Raw genomic sequence first — 20,206 nt, 5'->3', positions numbered from 1 at the left:
TAATTATATAATTGTGAATATATTTTTACCATAATTACTACATTAAAGGAAAATCAGTCAAAATGCATTTAATCGATTTGATAATGGATTTTTTTCATTGAAACCATTAGATAACCATTTACATCAACATAAAAAGTGGTAACATTTGTGAAGCTTAGAAACTTAAAATTACCAAAAATACTTAGATATATTAAATGACAAATCTCATGATCCACTGCAACTTTCGCATGCTCAACCTACTTTTGGAAAGACTTGTGTATTTTATAATCAAATGAATATGTGAGTTAATAAACTTTATTCTCGTGTCATCAGAAATTGATAAAGTGCTCAAATTTTGTTAATAAAAGATGTAAAAATATATACTTTTCAGTTGTAAATATATTTTATTTTTAAAATATAATTAAAGAAAGAATCGTAAATAAAATGAAATTAATTTAGAGTAAAATGAAAGTAAAAAGTAATGGAAGAAGGAAAAAAATCACATAACCTACCATTATAATGAGATTAAGCGATAATATATCAAACGGTTGGTTATAAAGCTTAATGTGGTACTTGATTTATTTTTATCCCAGACTCACTCTGTTAAATTTTTAAATTGAGCCAATGAAAATGCAATGAGTATCACATTCTTTAAAAGGTTAATTAATTTAAAATTTTAGAAAATTACAAAAAATATATAAATTATGTATATAAATTCTAAAATATATATATTATCTACAAATTTACTTAAAATTTTATACATATAAAATTGAAAATAAATTGCAAAAAAAAAATTGAAGTTAATTTTTTTATTTTTTAAAAACACAAAAATTGTTCATAGTTGACTAGTGTTGATCAGCATTGATCAGAGCCTGGAATGCCAGCGAGTGTTTGCCTTTTGAATTTTAAATATTTTTAGTTTAAAATTTAAAAAATAAATTAAATATTTTATGAATTAAAATTAAAAAAATAACATGTAATTTTTATATATTTATTTCAGAATTTATATAATTTTTATTTTTAGTTTCTTAAACTATTAGCTTTTTAATTTTAATAAATATTTTAATTTTTAAGAATATAAATATTATTTTTTGAATTTTTAATTTTTTATAAATTTATAAAAATTTTAATATATATATATATGTAGAGAGAGAGAGAGAGAGAGATTCTATACAATTGGTTCAAATTTAAAATTTAACCCCGTTAACTTTATGTACCAGTTTGAGTAGGAAATCCAAAAAGAAGTACTTAATTGGGATAAAAAGAAAGTTGAAGAGCACATTAAAGTTTGAAATCAAATTGAGGTATGATTTAGTATATTAACCCAATATCCCATCTGCCACCTTTTTTACACAATATATCCTAATTTTGGTCACACTTTCCTTCCATTATTTGTCCTATAGAATCTCAGAAACGTAGTTATATATAAACATCACTACTTTCTTCTCTTAGATATTCTCATTTATTTAATTTTCTTTTCTCTGTCGCTTTGGCTTGAAAAGAAAAAATGGGAAGAGGGAAGATTGAAATAAAGAAGATTGAGAATTTGACTAGTAGGCAAGTAACGTTTTCAAAGCGAAGAAATGGGTTGTTGAAGAAAGCTAGAGAGTTGTGCATCTTATGCGATGCAGAGGTTGGTGTCATTATTTTCTCTACCACCGGCAAGCTTTACCAGTGGTCTAGCACCAGGTACGTTATAAACCTTTTCTTTTCTTTTTTGTAATCACAAAAGAAACCTTTGCTACCTAATTGGTGGTATTTGTATGGAGTGAGTTATTTTATCTGTTTCCGTTATTTTATGAGAAAAATCTGCAAGAAGAAAGAAAATATTGGCAACTCTAAAAATAGGAAAATAGAATCTGTAGATTGTAGAATTGGATGGGCACTTTGTTTTGTAAAAGAAAATATGGCTGAAAGTGGTAGGTTAAGGCAACATATTAATAATGGGTTTAAGCCCAATTATTGTGAGAGTCTTAAAATGAGGAGACATTGGACTGAGTTGTTAGCCATCATCATCTATTGAATGATTGTAGCATGGAAGACACTCTTTTAAGATACAACAGAGGGAAGGTAGTGGAACAACATCCTTCTGATGATCAAAAAGCAGAGGTAATGCTAACATTCACTAAAATTTCCCTAATCTGCATTTCTAGTTGGATCTACAATGAGTATGCAATATGTACAGACTACATCCACATTTCATTTTTCCCACTTAAATGCTTGGCCTCCATTAGTATCTAAATTTATATTTCGTTATTCAATTCAGTTCAATAGTGCTATAAAAATCAGTTCACATACTAGAACGCACTAGGTGACACTTCTATCTAATTAGAATAAATATATATAAAAATTGAAAAGAGTTTATAAAAAGGAAAAAGTTAAATATTTTAGAAAATTATCGTTGACTTTGACCAATTGTTGACTTTATTTCACTCTCGCAATTAAATTTATATTCAATTTTTAAATTTTTTAAAATTTTGTTGAGTCAGAAAAAATTTATATTTGAGGTTTTAAAAAACTTTTTAAAAATAATTACCATTTTCTAGAATTTATATATTTTAGAGTTTTTGATATTTTGTAGTTTTAAGAATTTGTTGATATATTTTTGGATTTTATATAAGAAATATTTTTATAAATTATTGCAATATTTCTAGAGTTTATATATATTTAATTTTTATTTTTTAAAATTTTAAAGTTTATTGAATTTATAATTCCTTTTAAAAGTTAGATAGCTTTTGTATTTTCTAAAATTTAACTAAATTATTCCAATTTTAAAATTTAAAATTTATATATTATACAATTTTCTAAATTTTATTTCGAAAAAAATTCAAATTTTCTATTTTAAATTTTTTTAGAATTTATATATACATATTTAATATCAATCTATGTGAATTCCACATGTCGCGTTCTAATTGGATGGATGTGCAACGTTGTACTCACTAATAGGTGATATGTGTCTGTTAAGTTTTTTGACATTGATAATGCTATTAGAGTAAATTGGACAATAGAATATAACTTTAGATGTCAATTAAAAAAAAGTTTGAAGTATCAAAACGAAAAGCAAAACGACATTATTTAAGAGCCAAATCATGCATTAAGTATTTCATTTGATCATCCTTTTGGTGTGAATAATAAAAATTACATTGTTTCTGATGCTAGAGTTTTTTTCTTTTTCTTCTGTTTGGTTATATAAGCAAAACTCACAATCATTTGACGTAAGCGCTCTAAAAGAGGAGTATTTAAAGTTACGTGCGGCATACATGTAAGTCATTTCAATGAAAGATAAGTCTACATATGTGTGTGTATATATATATATGTTGAGATTAGGAATGATATCGGTTAAGTTGGTTTGGTTCTTAATTTTTCATTTGAATTTTTATTTTAGAATTTTTAGACTTATTTTAGTAAATAAGCTTTGTTTTATGACTTTTGAATATTATTTGACAAAATTTCTACCTTTTTTCATCACTATTTAAAATAATAATAATTTTTCAAGAACGTTTAAATTATTTTTCACTATTTTAAATATACAATATTTATTTTATATCATAAAAAATTAAAATTAATTATATATTACTAAAAATAGAATTTGATGCAATTTCAAGTAATCATGAATTTTAAACTTGTATTCCATAAATTGTCCAAACATTCAGTTCGAGTTGGTTTTCGATTTTTTAATAGGTGTGATTTGGAGTTGCAGGCGATTGAATGGTAAGGAGCTGGAGGGTCTAAGTTTCAAAGAAGTACAACAACTGGAGCATCAATTAAATGAAGGAATATTATCAGTTAAAGAACATAAGGTATTTACTAATCGAATATCAATTTCATGAGAAAGGATTGTCTGACCCACCCAACTTAATTCACCTTCTGGTGTTTTAGTATTTAGTAAGAATGATGGGTTAAACCCGAATTATGCAATGGACAAGAACAAAATACGAGAAAATTGAACATAAATATTTACGTAGAAAACCTTCCGAAGAGGATAAAAGACCACAGACAAAGAAAACTTCACTAAAACGGTAAAAAGCCAAAAGAGGAGTATAAGATGGAGAAACAAACAAACTTGAACCCAAAAATACAAAGTTCTCCCGAAATTCTCAGAAATTCTCTCTTAATTATGTTGTTGAATCAATTTCTCTAGGATTGATAAAAGCCCTATTTATAGGCTAAAATTTGTGACTAATCTAATTAGAATGTCCTAGAGTTATTAGAGTTTGACTACGAAAGATAACAAAGTTTAACTAGGATAAGAAACTCGATTTAGTGGGAAACACATCATCACGTCGTGACGTGGCATGTTACCTCGTCAGGACGTTCTTCTTCGCATAGTCGGGATGTGGCGATTCTTCTCGTCGGGGCATCGGTGTATGTCGTCATGACGTCAACTCTTCCTCATCACGATGTCAGTTTTGTTTCATTCGAAATGCGAGGCACACTCAACAAATCTCCACACTTGACTCGTATTTTCGAAATACCTTCTTTGTGACGGGGTCTAACTTGATCTTTTTCGAATACTTACTAAGTCTAAGCAATGCTTGAACTTGGAGATTTGAAGATTTTTTGTCATCATATCAGTTGGATTATTTTCTATGCCGATTTTTTGAATCTGAACATCTCTTTGAGCAATCACCTCTCGAACAAAGTGGTACTGAATGTCTATATGCTTTGTTCTTTTGAAATGCATCTGATATTTAGTGAGATGTATGACACTTTGACTATCGCAAATAAACCTCTCAACCAACTCCCTAAATAAATCTCTCAACCAAATGGCCTCTTTCATAGCCTCTATGATAGTCATATAGTTTGCCTTTGTAATTGATAATGCCATAGTAGCCTGTAGGGTGGCTTTCTAGCTAATTGTGCAATTGCTGAAAGTGAACAGATAACCTATGAGAGATCTTCTTTTGTCTAAGTCTCCTACATAATCTGAATCTACATAGTCGACTAGGCCTTCTGAACATCTTTCAAATTCCAAACAAGTATTGGATGTCCCCTTGAAATATCTAAGAATCCACTTAACAGGTTGTTAGTGTAATTTGTCGAGTTTTACCATGTATTTACTTACTACACTAACAACATGTGAAATATCAGGATGAGTACAAACCATTGCATATATTAAACTTTCGAGTGCACTAGAATAAGGAATCAAGGACATGTACCTTTCTTCGTATTCATTTTGTGGTGATTCTGAAGCCAAAAGTTTGAAGTGTGCAGCAAAGGGAGTACTAATTGATTTAGAATCTTGCATTTTAAATTGCTCGAGAATCCTTTCAATTTATTTCTATTATGACAGAAATAGCTTCCCGGAGTTTTTATCTCATGAAGTTTCCATCCCTAAAATTTTATTGGTTGCACTAAGATCCTTGATCTCAAACTTAGAGTTAAGCATGGTTTTAAGTCTATTTATTTTTGATGGATCCTTGGTCGCAATTAATAGATCATCAATATAAGGTAGCAATTAAATAAATTATCTATCATCTAAACGTTGTAGATGTACACAACTGTCATCCAACTCCGAACGAAACTAATACTTAACATAAAGAAATCAAACTTCTTGTACCAATGCTGAGGGGACTGCTTTAGGCCATATAATGAATTCTGAAGAAGACAAACATGATCTTCCTTACCTTCGATATTGAAGCCTTCAGGTTGCTGCATATAAATTTCCTCATCTAGGTCACCATGAAAGAATGCAGTTTTCACATCCAACTACTCTAATTCGAGATTGTGTAATGCAACAAAAGCTAACAGTGCCCGAATGGACATATGTTTTGCAACAGGAGAGAAAAAATCATGAAAATCAACTCCCTCCACTTGACTGTAACCCTTCGCGACCGTCACCTTATATCTAGTGTCACCTCAACCCGATCCTTCCTTCTTTTTGGATACTCACTTGCAACTAACTATTTTCTTTCCAGTGGGTGGTTTAACGAGTTTCCAAGTCTCGTTCTTATTGAAGGACTCCATATTTTCTTCCATAGAAACAAGTCACTTGCTGGAATCAAAAGCTTTTACTGTTATTGAATAATTTGAATAGTCGGCTAAATCAATGCTCTCTGCAACACTTAGAGCATATGTCACTAGATTTCCTTCACAATATTTTTGTGGTGGTTTGATCTCTCGCCTTTTTCTATCTCGAGCTAACTTATAGTTTTAAAGTTGAGATGTAGGGGTCTCTAATTAGGATGGAGTGGCTTCGAAAACCTTTTGTTACATTGAAGAGACATCAATTTCATGATTTCTACGTGACATCGCGATGTGGCGATTCTCCTCGTTAGGACGTCGCCCCTTTTCATTCTGACATTGCGATGTTGGGTTCCGTGACATCATTGTCTGTTTTTGTTTTCGACACCACCTTACTTGAAACATTTGGTTCTTTATGTTGTTTTTACCTGGTGACCCCCTTTTTGAGAAAATCATTGATGTCTCATTAAACATAACATCTCTACTGACGATTATCTTACTAGTTTTTGGGCACCATAACTTATAGCCTTTTATCCCAGTAGAAAAACCTAGAAAAATACATTTCACAGCCCTTGGTTCAAGCTTTCCCTGACTAACTCAAGCATAAGCAAGACAACTAAATACTCTAAGGTTAGAGTAATTAGGAGGATCACCTGACCAAATCTCTTTAGGAACATTTCCATCCAATGCTTGATGTGGATATTGGTTCACCAAATAACTTGTCATGTTAATTGCTTCACCCTAAAACTCCTTTTCTAAGCCTGTTTTGAAAAGCATACATCAGGCTTTCTCAAGTAACATTTTGTTCATTCGTTTGGCAACACCATTCTACTGCGGGGTACCAACAACTGTATGATGTCTTTCGATTCCTTCTTGTTTGCAGAAATTGTTAAACTCAACTGAACAGAACTTAAGACCATTATCCGTTTTTAACCACTTTATGGACTTCCCAGTCTACTTTTCTAGTAAGGTGTTCCATTGCTTAAAGATCTTGAAGGCTTCATTCTTGTGTTTTAGGAAATAAATCCAAACTTTCTTAGAGTGAGCATTAATAAAAGTTAGAAAATATCTACTACCTCATTTGGAGACAAATGGAGCCAGACCCTGTAAATCGGAATGAATGTAGTCAAGGGTCCTTTTTGTCTTATGCACTGTCGAATCAAAGCTGACTCGAGTTTATTTCCCATAAACGCAATTCTCGCAGAAATCTAGCTTTCCAACTCTTGTGCTTGTAAGAAGAACTTTTTTTTATCAAAACGGTTATGCCTTTTTCGCTTATATGACCGAGTCACATGTGCCATAATTAGGTTGATTCAAAATCTGTAAAGATATAATTTTGTCGCGTTTTTGTGACGTCAGTGTTAGAACACTGGTACACCCCCATGGCACAGCAAAAAAAAACTTGGTGATCACATCCAAGGATCCATGTGCGAGGAACAAATGAGATGAGAAAAGTATGTGAACGATTACCTTTAATTATCTGGAAAATCAAAGATAATTGTTGTGAAACTGATTACACATTTTTATGTCAATTCCAAGCCGCTATGAAAATTTTTGGTCTCTACATAATCCATCCGGTGTGACAACGAACGACAAGAACTCTCTTAAACTTTTCCAGAGAGAAAAATCTATTTGATGGTTGCTAGACCTCATTCTATATATTTTGAGTATATTAGATTTTTTTTAAAAACCCTATATTTCCTAATTTGGGAATAGTTGATATTTTAATATGAATCAAAATTCATTATAATAATTAACCGAATATAATAATTATAATTATAATGATTATAATAATGTTTGATGAAAAATTACAATTACAATAATTATAATAATATTCTATCGTAAATTATAATTACAATAATTATAACAAGGATTTGAGAAAATTATGTTTAGTTAAATTTTATACTGAATCAAATTCATATATATTAATTTAACCATGTTCTCATTATGTGCACAACATACTTGTACATATAATTCATTCAATATTTAATCGCTCAATTAAATTAATTCTATAATCAATTTAATTCATGTGATAGGTAAAAAACAATACCAACTATGTTTGGATTCCGTTTGTTTCAACCATAGGGTGTGACCCTATAGGGTCTTGTAACGTTAGTAGTAATACTAGAACGATTTTAATATTACAAACAATGAGTGGCATCTAGCAATGCATCATTGCTACTTAAGTTACAAGAAGTCATGATTCGACATAACCTCTCTGTGATTAACCTATCATGTATTAAATCATTTTGTCCTTTATATCTAGAATGTACATAAGTCATGGAATAGTCACACTTGCATAGTTCATCTAATGTTTCTTGATATCCTGAGTAGACTATGGTAAACAAATAAGTATGATATTTCATATCAACTTACTCGAGCATGGTCATGCATTTCTAGTCTCACTCAATCAAGTGACCTAAGATATTGCTCCCATTATGTAGGAGGGATAAATCCTATATTGATCAACCATATCCTACTACATAGATTGTGGTATATCCAACATCATCCTTTATAAAACAACCAGTTACGGTGGACGTTTGACTGTATCAAAATATAGGACTCACGATGTTGAGATAATGATGATCTCAAGTCTGAGGATCGTATACATAGTAATCACTATGAGTAATGTTGTGGCTATTACATAATAATCCAAGAAACATACTTATAATGGGTCAATCCAATATATTGTTCTCTAGCACACATACTCATGTATTGATTTTGACATCCTATGTCAATGACAACACTTTGTCATCAATAAATTACATGTTAGTCTTAATGTATTATTGTTGTCCAAGCCCACAATAATACTCGACTAAGGACCTTTAAAGAATAATCATATTATTCTCAGTATATTATTATAAAATATTTTATTTATATACATAGAAAGAAACTGAAATAATAATGGTAATGTCTTATTAATAAACGAGGTAAAATAAGTATGTTATTACAATCATCTCATGATTGGTCTTTGGGCATACTCTAACAGTCAGGAGAGCCTTTGTCGTGACGTGGTGAAAATTTCACCTTTGCTTCCATAATTATTGTTGAACTAGATACTGTTGAACCTTGCAAAATGTATAGGCTACCAACTTTCTGCCCTCTCATAAAAACAAGAGCTCCACGAGATACTTTTAAGTCGTTTAACTTAATGACAATCTTGTAACCATTCAAGTCTAGAATACCCAAAAAGACATGATTCTTCTTTAAATCAGACACATACCTGACATCTAATAATGTTTTGAATATCTTGTCATGCATCCTAATATGAAAGGTACCAATGTCGTTTATTTTGCAAGGTGAGTTGTTTTCTATAAGCACAACTCCACCTTCAACCGAACTATATGTGGAGAACTAGTTTCTATTGGGACACATATGGTAAGAACACCCTAAATCCAAGATCCACTCGGATGTAAACTTAGACCTTTCGATAGTTGACACCAATAATAACTCATCACCTCTCTCCTCGACTACACTAGCATTGTCTACATCAGCTTTCTGCTTTCTTTTATTGTCATTTTTTACGTCTCTTTTATTTTTATTCTGAAGTTTATAACATTCTACCTTGATGTGACCCATCTTTTGTAATAGCAACATTGCTTGTCATGGTTTCTTGATTTCAATCTCGCTCTAAATCTTCTTTAACCCGAATCCTTAGACTGTTGCCTTCCTCTAGCAACCAAAATTGAGGATTGCCCATCTGACTTGTTCTTTGAACCTAACTTGTTGTCGAGTTTATCCTCGCTTAATAAATTTCCCTTCATGTCCTCAAATGAGAGTCTCTCTCTACCATAAATTATAGGGTTTCCCTAAAAGTTTTGTATGAAGTAGGTAAAGAACAAAGTAATAACATAGCCTAATTTTCGTCTATTTTGGCCTCGACATTCCTCAAGTCATTAAGGAAAGTAAAAAATTCACTGATGTGAGCCCTAATAGGCTCACTTTCTTCCATACGAAATGTGTATAATTATTATTTCAATACCAAACGATTTACGATAGACTTTTTCATGCAAAGGGCCTAAAATTTCCTCACAAGGTTGCTACCGTTTTTTCTGTAAATACCTCCTACAAGACATTGTTTATGAGACACAATTGAATTGTTGACAGTGCTTTCTCATCAAGCTCCTTGTAACGCCCTCCACCTGACCCAATCGATCTGATATGAGTCTTGGGTGTTACTTCCTAAAACAGACGTAACCTAGACTCCTCTATTCACCTATGTAACTATTGTAATGTTGGCCTAATAAAACCTATAAGTCTTTTACTTGAAATACATCATTTATGCATATTATGATTAACTTTTTGTATAAATGTATGTTTGCCTTTACATTTTGAAATAAACTACGAAGTTCAATACTTAAGACTTTGCTCTTTTCTATTACATGTATACAAAGTATTACTTAAAATCTTATGTGCAGACTTCACTTCGCCTTATAACTTTCTATACAACTTGTACTTTTATAGCATTTCTTGGCATGAACGATGACCTCTTATTCCATTAAATAAGTAGACTTCTCTCTCGTAACTTTATTTCTCTGTATGCACATCAACACGAATCACTGCTCTACTGGTGTAACCTTAACATTGTCCCTCCACACAAGACTCTTTGCAACCTGAAATAGGAAATAACCTATGTAAGTTCTTGAGAACTTAGTAAATCTCTATTACCTTTTCCATTACATCGTAGCATACTGAACACTTTGTGTATTCGTTTGGCCTATGTCCTTCTTTGGTGGGTACTTTGCTCTATCGTTCCTTATAGTGCAGTTCATGCGTAATCTACTAAAACTTCTTTAAGAATGTACTACATGTACCACTCATTACTTCTTCATCCTCTTATCCATATTGGATCCTTGCTCTTCTCGTGTCTACCACACATTTCATTCTGGCCCCCTTTCACCTTACTGACCCTTTTCCCCTTTCATTTATACAGAGTCCATCTCATCCTTAACATCTGAAACCTTTTTGACATAGTTCATTAGATATCGTACTTTTACCTTTTCTTTAGATATTCATTCACCCAAGCTTTATTAGGGTTCACCACTTCGATGTTGCCATTGAATCTTTGTTTTGTGGTCACTTTCATGGGCTACACCACTAAAGCGTATTCCTGACCTCAGATATCTTCCATTGTTTCTTGGAAGCTTCAAATACTCGTTTGATCAAAAGATAGCCACGAAATCATCCACTGACTTAGATAGCCACAAAGGCATCCACGCAACTTTTGGTAGCTACAAAGGCACCTACTCATATTAGATAGCCACCAAGGCATCCAAACACGTACACAAGATAGCCATAGAGGCATCCATACAAATAGATAGCCACAAAGGCGTCTACATAACAGTAGATAGACATAAAGGCGTCAACATATAATAGACTTCACCACGAAGGCACATTTAACAGATATAAACACAAAGGCTCTTCTCATAATAGAATTAGTCTCAAAGGCTCTTATACAACAAAATTAGCCACTAAGGCTTTACTTTATCAATATTAGCCACGAAGAATCTTCCCATAATAGAACAGCCACAAAGGCTCACATGTAACAGATTCAGCCACAAGGGCTCACATATAATAGAGAACAGCCACAAAGAGTTCTACATTACAAAAAACAACCACAAAGGCTTTCACTTTTCGGTAAATAACATTTTTGACGATAGGGATTTGCCTAAACTTAATGTCTTGAGGTTTGCCCCTCATTGTCTGGTACTCACCCCAACCGTCCTTTATCTTTCCCCACATGATACCATAATCTCAAACTAGGTCTTATACTATGCGGTTTTCAATTTTCCTATATGATGCCATAATCTCAAACTAGGTGTTACACTATATGATATTCTTGCCATGACTAGAATTCGTGTTTATTGTCCTAACTGACTCACATGCAAGTAGACTCGATATGCAAACTCATACAATAGACTACTCTTCTAGACATGCATTTGAACTTTATGTAGAGACTTGTTCATGACAAAATCATACTTTCAGACACATTCATGCATACATACTTTCTTCAGAAAAGAAACATATCATCAAGTTCATTCTTTCTTCATAACAGAAGCACACCATCTTCAAACATCACACTTGTATACCTTACCTTTTCATTTCGTAGATTAGCCATTCAAAACAAACAAGATTATCATGCAAACATGCAAGTAAGAGTTAGTTCAGAGACTCACCTGTTAGCCTTAAAGGCAGCTTAACTTCAGATCTAGGCTTACATCGAGTAGATCAATAGCTCCTAAACATTAAACCATAAGAAACTCATTAAGATCTTTCTTTTCTCACTTAAACACCAGAATCGTACAACAAGGCATTACCTTTTTTGTTACTAAGCTTAAATAGATTTGCTCTCATGACAACTTAGCATGCTAGGTCGGGAAACTTACCTTACAAAAGGGGTATCTCAAAGTTGATCCTCTCATTCCCGGCTCATCCTAAAGGATGAGATTATTTTTTCTCCTTTAGCTCATCCTTATATACATGAAGGATACTTCCTGAGGAAGTAATGAACAGTTCCCTAACACTTACCCTGTAATCAGATATTTTCCTTTGTTAAGTGGATGTTCGATACATTTATTAATCCACGTGATCACCAATTAAATGCACGACAGCTGTAAGGCAACACATGTGGGCATACAAATGCATACATAGGTTATACCTGGGTTCTCGCCAATCCTTCGTAGCCGACAGCCCAACTAATTACGCATTGGTACATCACGCCTCTATGGTGGTAACCTCATTTACTTAACTCCCCTTAGTACTTTTCTGGTCGTCTTTTCCCAATGGTACTTCATATCATATTTCTATATATATGTATATATACTGGTTACGCACCCACATATATGCCAAGAACATCAATGGGGTGAACAACACTTTATTTACTCATAGACTTCATATTTCACCATTCAGGCATCACCTTACCTCACCCTCACCTAATCCTTGAGCCTTTTACTTAGCCCTAAGGAGTTTTTCCTATCCTCCTTTATAAGCCTTTTGACCTGTCCCTAAACTTTATTGGGACTCAATAAATGCCGCATCAATCATTTGATAGTCTTGTCCAAATCTTACAAATTCCAAAAACTAATCATGTATTTTCTTTAGTTCTTAACTATCTTAGTTCTCATTTGGTTACTTCCTAACTATTTTTTTTCTTATATCTTGATTAGCTTAAGGCCATCGTTACTAATTACCCTCATTGCTGACATAAAATTCTCAGCACAAGGCTTATTTCTTCATTACTTATAACATACTCTGCTCATTCTATTCACACCAATCAAAGACTTTTGGGATAAATCTATAGGCGTCAATAGCGCACCCAAATGGTTCTTATCGTTAGGTTAGTTTAAACACTATCCTTTTTCCACTCATCTTATCCGAACCATTCTTTGAACAGTATTCGAATATTAATATTCCGTCGAACAGGATGTTACACTCCTTCCATTCTATTTGTATTCGCATCTACGGGCCTTTGCCCTCTAATGACCTTTTTCAGACCATTCTGAACTAGAATTGTCGTCATTCGAATTTTTCATAATCTAAAATTTGTGATCATATCTAACTTTTCGATATCGTACGTTATTGCCATATTTGAACGAGTTGAATGCAAAAATTGAACCAAACTCTGATACCAGTTTGCTAGGTTAAACCTGAATTATGGAACAAAAAATGAAAAATTGGATACAAATATTTACGTGGAAAAATCCTCTGAATAGGATAAAAAACCACTGGCAAAGAAACTTCACTAAAATTGCAAAAAACTGAAAGAGGAGTACAAGATGGAGAACAAACGAACCAAACTTGTACCCAAAAATACAAAGTTCTCCCGAAATTCTCACAAACTCTCTCTTAATTATGTTGTTGAATCAATATCTCTAGAATTGCTAAAAGTCATATTTATAGGCTAAAATTCATGACTAATATGATTAGAATATCCTAGAGGTATCAGAGTTTGACTGGGAAAACATAACCGAGTTTAACTAGGAGAAGAAACCTAGTTTAGTGGGAAACACGTTGCCACGTCGTGACGTGGCATATTGCCTTGTTGGGACGTCCTTCTTCGCATCATCAAGACATGGCGATTCATCTCGTCAAGATGTCGGTGTCGTGTCGTCGGCTCTGTTTCATCCGAAATGTGAGACACACTCCACACAGAAAATACTTGCATTTCATTTCCTTTTAATCAACTTATTACTCCTACTCTTTTAAATCTAAATAACTATCAAATGGAAATTTATTTGCATTACAAGCATAGAAGGTAATTAAAATAGCTTTCCCATCTTTCTCAATTTCAAAATTGAGTAAATTGATCTCTTTGAAAAAAATAGAGTGATTTAATCTCTGTCAATTTCGAAAGTGGCTAAGTAATTAAGGACAATTAATTACATGGTTAATATTTTCATCAATTGTACATGATTTTAATTGGTATAATAACAAATTTATCCATCAAAGTTTACACATTTTGTCAATTTGATTTTAATTTAACAAATTTACCCCACTACATTTGTGTAAATGTTGAGGTTGAATTCATTGGACCTTTTAGAATTAAGGCCAAAATAATAAAATATGTAAACATCGAAGGCAAAATTTGTTATTATAAGAATCAAAATCATATACAATTTGACGAAAGACATCGAATGTTGTGATTAATTGTCCTTAGTTGTTTATTTTCAAAATTGATAATAATTAAAATTTTTAATTTTTTAAAGAAAAGACTGAGTTACTCAAGTGAGAGAAACTAAAAATTATTTTACCAAAATAGAATGAATGAAAGCGTTAAGGGAAAAGATTCTTGTATTGCATAGCATCCCTATGAGAGAGGAAGGAAGGTATCCGAAGTAGATTTAGTAATTTTGGATACCATACATAAACAAAATACAAAATATAATTACAATAAGATACAAACCATGACATCACAACAATAACACAGTACAAATATATATATATATATATATTCTCAAAATCTATATAATGCTCTTCATTAACAGATTCAAAATAAAATAAATATATAATATTTAAATAATATAGTGATGTAACTATATATTACACAAAATATATGGAGTTTCAAGCCTAATGTCCAGTCCCAGTTTTGAGTTTTTGTTTATGGTATTGACAACAAGGATTAAAAATCGAATGAAATGTAAAATTAGTTGGATTTTCATTTTCAGTTCAACCCAAAAATCAAAACAATTTAAGGAAATCATATTCATAAAAGAACTAAGGATGAAAGTAAACTGTTTTTTAATTATATTATTAATCAAATGATATAAATGTCTTTAAAATGTACGTTACAAAATGAATCTAAAATAGGGTTAAAAGAATCTAAAACATAATGTAAATTTTGAAATTAAAAAAAACTAAAAGTTAATAAAATAATACTTATTTTATCCTCTTTTCTAATTTATACTGTTCATTAATATATATTATTTCAACCTATATGGTTTAAGTATCGAACCAACCAACTTAATCTACTAAATGTGTTTTTATTCACTAATATTATGGGTAAAGAAAACACTCATGAGAACATTGAAGTATGATGTACTGGTTGTTCACTTCATTATTTAACTATGTGGTTGGGAGCCTAATCCTGGTCATGAGAATAGAAAACATTTTATTGTCAGTCATTTACCTTTTTGGAGAGCACTCACGACGAAAGAATTAGTTACTTCTATCGGTGGTTGTTGATATGGGGCATCAACAAAGATGAAGTAGGTGGAGAGGGTGATGGTGCGAGGTAGGTTGGTTCACCCTCGTTGGGCTGAGAGCCAAAAAAATAGGAGAATGGTGTGGAGGAGGATAAGAGTTTAGTATGTTAGGGCTTTTGGAGAGGAAGAGGAAGCCCCTTAGTATGTTGTATATTGGGGTATTTATAGGTAGGTGATGGTTCCCAAGTGGTCCCCTCTTGAGGAGAATGCACCTGCTAACAATAGGCTGCCTAACAGAGGGTCCAATTAGGTGGTTAAGAATGGATGTTCCTTCTCACAGGTGGTACGAAGCATGCAGGCGGCCGGTCATTGAGTAATTATCTGGATGGTATAAGGCAGAGGGTAATTCATCCGTAGGAGTTTCTCCAATCACTTCTCATGTTGCCACATGTCCAACTCGAGATAGTGGTATAATAATTATACCCCTAGTTAAGAGGTAGGTTATAAAGTGACCTTATCTCGAGACCATTCATGATTTACCCCTATGGGAGGTAGCTCTTTGCAAATAAAATAACGGCTAACAAGTTGGAAGTTCACTTTAAATACCCTAGTCTCCACAAAAATGAAAACACACCTTGAGAATCCCATACTTAATTTCCCTATCTACAAGCAACTCCCATATTTCTACTTTGGGCAAATTTTGTGGTAGATTTCAAATTGCTATAATTTTAATTAATAAATGCAATTTTCATTTACGGAAGTTAAAAGAAGTTGATTAAATTATAAATATTTAGAAAGAATAAAAAGTGGAATTTAACTATTTGAACAAGGACCTACCTGTCTCTCCATGGTTTTATCCCTGCGAATATCCATATAAGAAATAGACACTCAACTCTAAATTCCAGTAACATAGATTCATACTAATAGTATTTGCTCATTCCATTATTTGCAAAACATTGACCACCTTAATTCTTAAACTGGACTTGTCTTATTTCAGGAGCAAATTCTACTAGAGCAGCTTAAAAGATGTAGACTACAGGTAAATTAAAATTTAATATGCCAATCCAATGCTTATTTTAGCCATTAAGACGAAAACAACGTCATTATTTTAACCATCAATTTTGCTTTAATATATTTCATTTTCAGGAGCAGAAAGCTATTCTTGAGAACCAGAGTCTACGTAAACAGGTAGGCCATAAGAAAAGAAGAGGAGGTAGTTATGTGTTGCAATTCGGGCTTTCTAATCTTCTATTTTCCCTAATGTATACTAAGGTTGAGGAACTGCAGCAAAAAACAAGCTCTAATTCACTTGATTTCAATCCGCTGCAAACAAAAATTTCTCTCAATACTTCAAAGCCAGATTTTCATTTTGACCACCACTATCATCATCATTCAGACACTTCCTTGCACTTGGACTTGGGGTATGTATGCTCATTCCCATTTTCTTTTTTCATTTATTTTTAAATAAAAACTTTTACCAAGCCCTGCATATCCATTACACCTTTTTATTAATGGAAATACCATTCACTAGTTTATTTTTTAACAGACATTGGTGTGATTATCATGTGTACAACTAATAAAATAAAAAATCTTAAAAATTACTAAGAACATGTACCTCTAAAATGAAGTTAAGGAAATGAAATTTAGACAATGATTTATCTAGGTTTATTTTAAACGTGGTTTGAAACATTATAAAAGTAACTCATAAATATAAAAAATCTAAAACTAGAAAATACACATCTAAAATAAACTTTGACAAGTGAAAGTCTAATTTGAACATGAACAACTATTTATCTACGATTCATTCGAATGTGATTTAAAATATTATAAAAATATATATATAAATAATTATATAAAAAATATCATCAGATTTTGACATTTGCATCTGTATTCAAGATTTTAATAATTTCCTTTAGGGTCCATAAATTTTAGCTCAAAATAAGTCGAATAGGATTTAAGATTTACTCCTAACTTTTCTATTTTGTTATTTAAATTTTTAATCCAATCATAGTTTATTTGTTAGTATTTTGGTAAAAAAGTCTATCAATTCATTATTCAATTTTATCAATTTTAAAAGTAAATAGTTTTAAATTTAGGAAGCATAGATTATAGAAGAAACTTATTATTAACTTTTCAAGTATGAATATAAAATCTTAAATTTTATGAAAATATGAGTACCAACATCATATAATTTCTAAATTTTTGAGGGCCTCATTTTTAGAGACTTAGCTGCTAGAGTGTTTCTATCCAAAACCTGTAATTGAAGGAACAACAAATTAAGTTTTAAATATTAGATTGAGGATTATGATTGTAATACTTTTTGTATGTTATTTTCAATAATTATTAATTTTTATAATTTATTATAATTTTAATAATTTTATAATTTTACTATTCTTAATAATTTTTATAATATTATGTCAATGATGAATCTAAACAAATGATTTGTTCAGATTCAATTCTACTTCAACATCTTTTATCCAAAAATTCATTTTATATATCTATTTCTAGTAATTTTAATAATTTTAGGATTTTATAAAATTTTGAATAATTATTAACAATCATGTATAATTTTACCATTTTAAATATTTTTTTACAAATTTTAATATTTTTATAATATTCTAAACCATTTCGAATCTAGACAGTTGCTCAAGTTCAAATGAACGAGAACATTTTTCTTTTCAAGTTCATTATGAAGGTACACATTTTAGTAAATTTTATAATTTTTAGTCTTCATTATTTTTAGATATACGTTAGTGTGATATGCATCATGAAAATGCTTATTCATGTGACATGTCATATGTTAGTTTATCGTTATTTTCATTAATCATGTCAGCATCTATTAGTGACTAAATTTGTCAATAATTTAATTTTTTCTCATAATTAATATTATTATTTGAGAATATATACTTGTTCTACTATTTTAAAACATGTGATTATACATTATTATAAAAAGTTTATTGAGTTTGACTTCAATAGGAAATAACAAAATCCAATTTAATGATAGTAAACGTATCAAACAAGGATAAATATCATTTAATATATATAACTTCAATAGTATATTCCATAAAAGATTTAAAAAATTGTAATGTGTTTTTTTAATTTTTAATTTTTTATTATATGTTTATAAGATATTTGTCAATTTTTAATCCTACTTGTAGAATTTAAAAATTTTACTGATAGTGTATTAAATAATTTCTCATTTTAAATTTAATTAATTTGTTTCTAAAACTAAAATTTTAAATAAATTTTATTATTTTAAAATCTTTCTTACAGGATGTGATGAATTATTATATACTAAATGAAATTTTATTGATTCGATGTTAAATTTATTTCAAAATAATAAAATACTTATTATTCTTAATGTAAATGTAAAATTTAATGTCATGAAAACAAAGTAATTTCTTTTGTAAACTTCAATTTTCATATTAATTTATTTTATAAAGTTAATAAGAAATAGAAATATTAAAATAAATTTGTTATACATAAATTTTATACCATGTTTTTCTTAACCAAATAAGTTTCTTTTTAAGAATAACGAAAATAAAAATAAAACTTTAAAAGCAAAAACTTTAATCTAAACTTGAGCTTCTTTATTTATTATCTAATACATTCATTTAAAAATAATATTTTTAAATTAAAATCCATATTATTAATAATGAAATATAATAGAAATTTGGAAATAGTGTGAATAATGTTGGTTCAAAAGATTTTATATTTGTTTTTTTATACTATTAAGAAAGTGTTTGATTTATTTATAATATAAAAATATAATTTAACCCTATTTGATAAAGTTTGAATTAATTAAAATTAATATTTGTAAGGTTGTAGCACTTATTGAGAAATTTATGTTTGATTTTCAGGTTGTCATCAGATGATGAACGCAAGAGAAAATTGAAAAAAAATTGAAGCAGATAATAATGATTTAGAGAGTCAAATAGCCTAGAATGATTTTACCTACCTTAATAAAGAAGAAAAAAACCTGCTAGCTTCAGTTAATTTCTTCAAACTCTTAATCATCTCTTTAGGCAATTAGATTTCTTTTTGGGTTCTCTCATCCTACAATTTGCAGATTGATTAGTGCTCTACGCTGTGGTCTCAGCAAATAAACCACTTTTTTTAATTAGTCTCATGTTTCAAAACTCAACTTGCTGATTCAAAATGCAATCAACTTCTCTATTGGGTTAAGTGAGTGTTGAATACGGAAAAGTATTGTTTATTTATTTTAATTTTTTTTGAAAGTGTAAGTACGAGTTACTCTGTTCAGTATGCCTAAGTCCGAGTCTATTTGACTTTATTTTGAAGCGGGCGTAAAATTGCTCTTTGATTGGATTTAATTCTATTTTTCGGCTAATATTTTGACATTGTGCTTTAAATTTGATATTTGACTTGTTAGCCCATGCTTTGGTATTTATATAAAAATATTGTTTATTTATTTACATATTCTATATCGCTTCACATTTAGGCTCCGTTTGTTTAATTAAAAATCAGTTCTGAAAAGTAATTTTAGAAAATAAATTTTTAGATAATATAATATTTTTAATGTTTAGATGAATCAGTATAAAATATTTTCTATTATTTGGCGATTTCTTGAAAATATTTCTTAAATTTTTTTCAATGAAACA

The 20,206-nt window shown here is 30.5% G+C and overlaps 1 protein-coding gene across 1 annotated transcript; it reads left to right on the top strand.

Moving 5' to 3' along the window:
* Positions 1-1,486: 1,486 nt before the first annotated feature.
* LOC105788345 (agamous-like MADS-box protein AGL18) lies at positions 1,487-19,852 on the top strand. The gene is made up of 8 exons (XM_012615205.2): positions 1,487-1,668; positions 2,013-2,088; positions 3,174-3,241; positions 3,680-3,779; positions 16,582-16,623; positions 16,731-16,772; positions 16,857-17,005; positions 19,445-19,852. Exons 1-8 carry the CDS (start codon positions 1,487-1,489, stop codon positions 19,488-19,490), a joined length of 705 nt encoding a protein of 234 aa, XP_012470659.1. The 3' UTR covers positions 19,491-19,852.
* Positions 19,853-20,206: the final 354 nt, after the last annotated feature.

The sequence above is a fragment of the Gossypium raimondii genome, chromosome 2 (assembly GCF_025698545.1).
Source record: "Gossypium raimondii isolate GPD5lz chromosome 2, ASM2569854v1, whole genome shotgun sequence".
Taxonomy (NCBI): domain Eukaryota; kingdom Viridiplantae; phylum Streptophyta; class Magnoliopsida; order Malvales; family Malvaceae; genus Gossypium; species Gossypium raimondii.
This window is presented reverse-complemented; position numbering and strand designations above follow the sequence as displayed.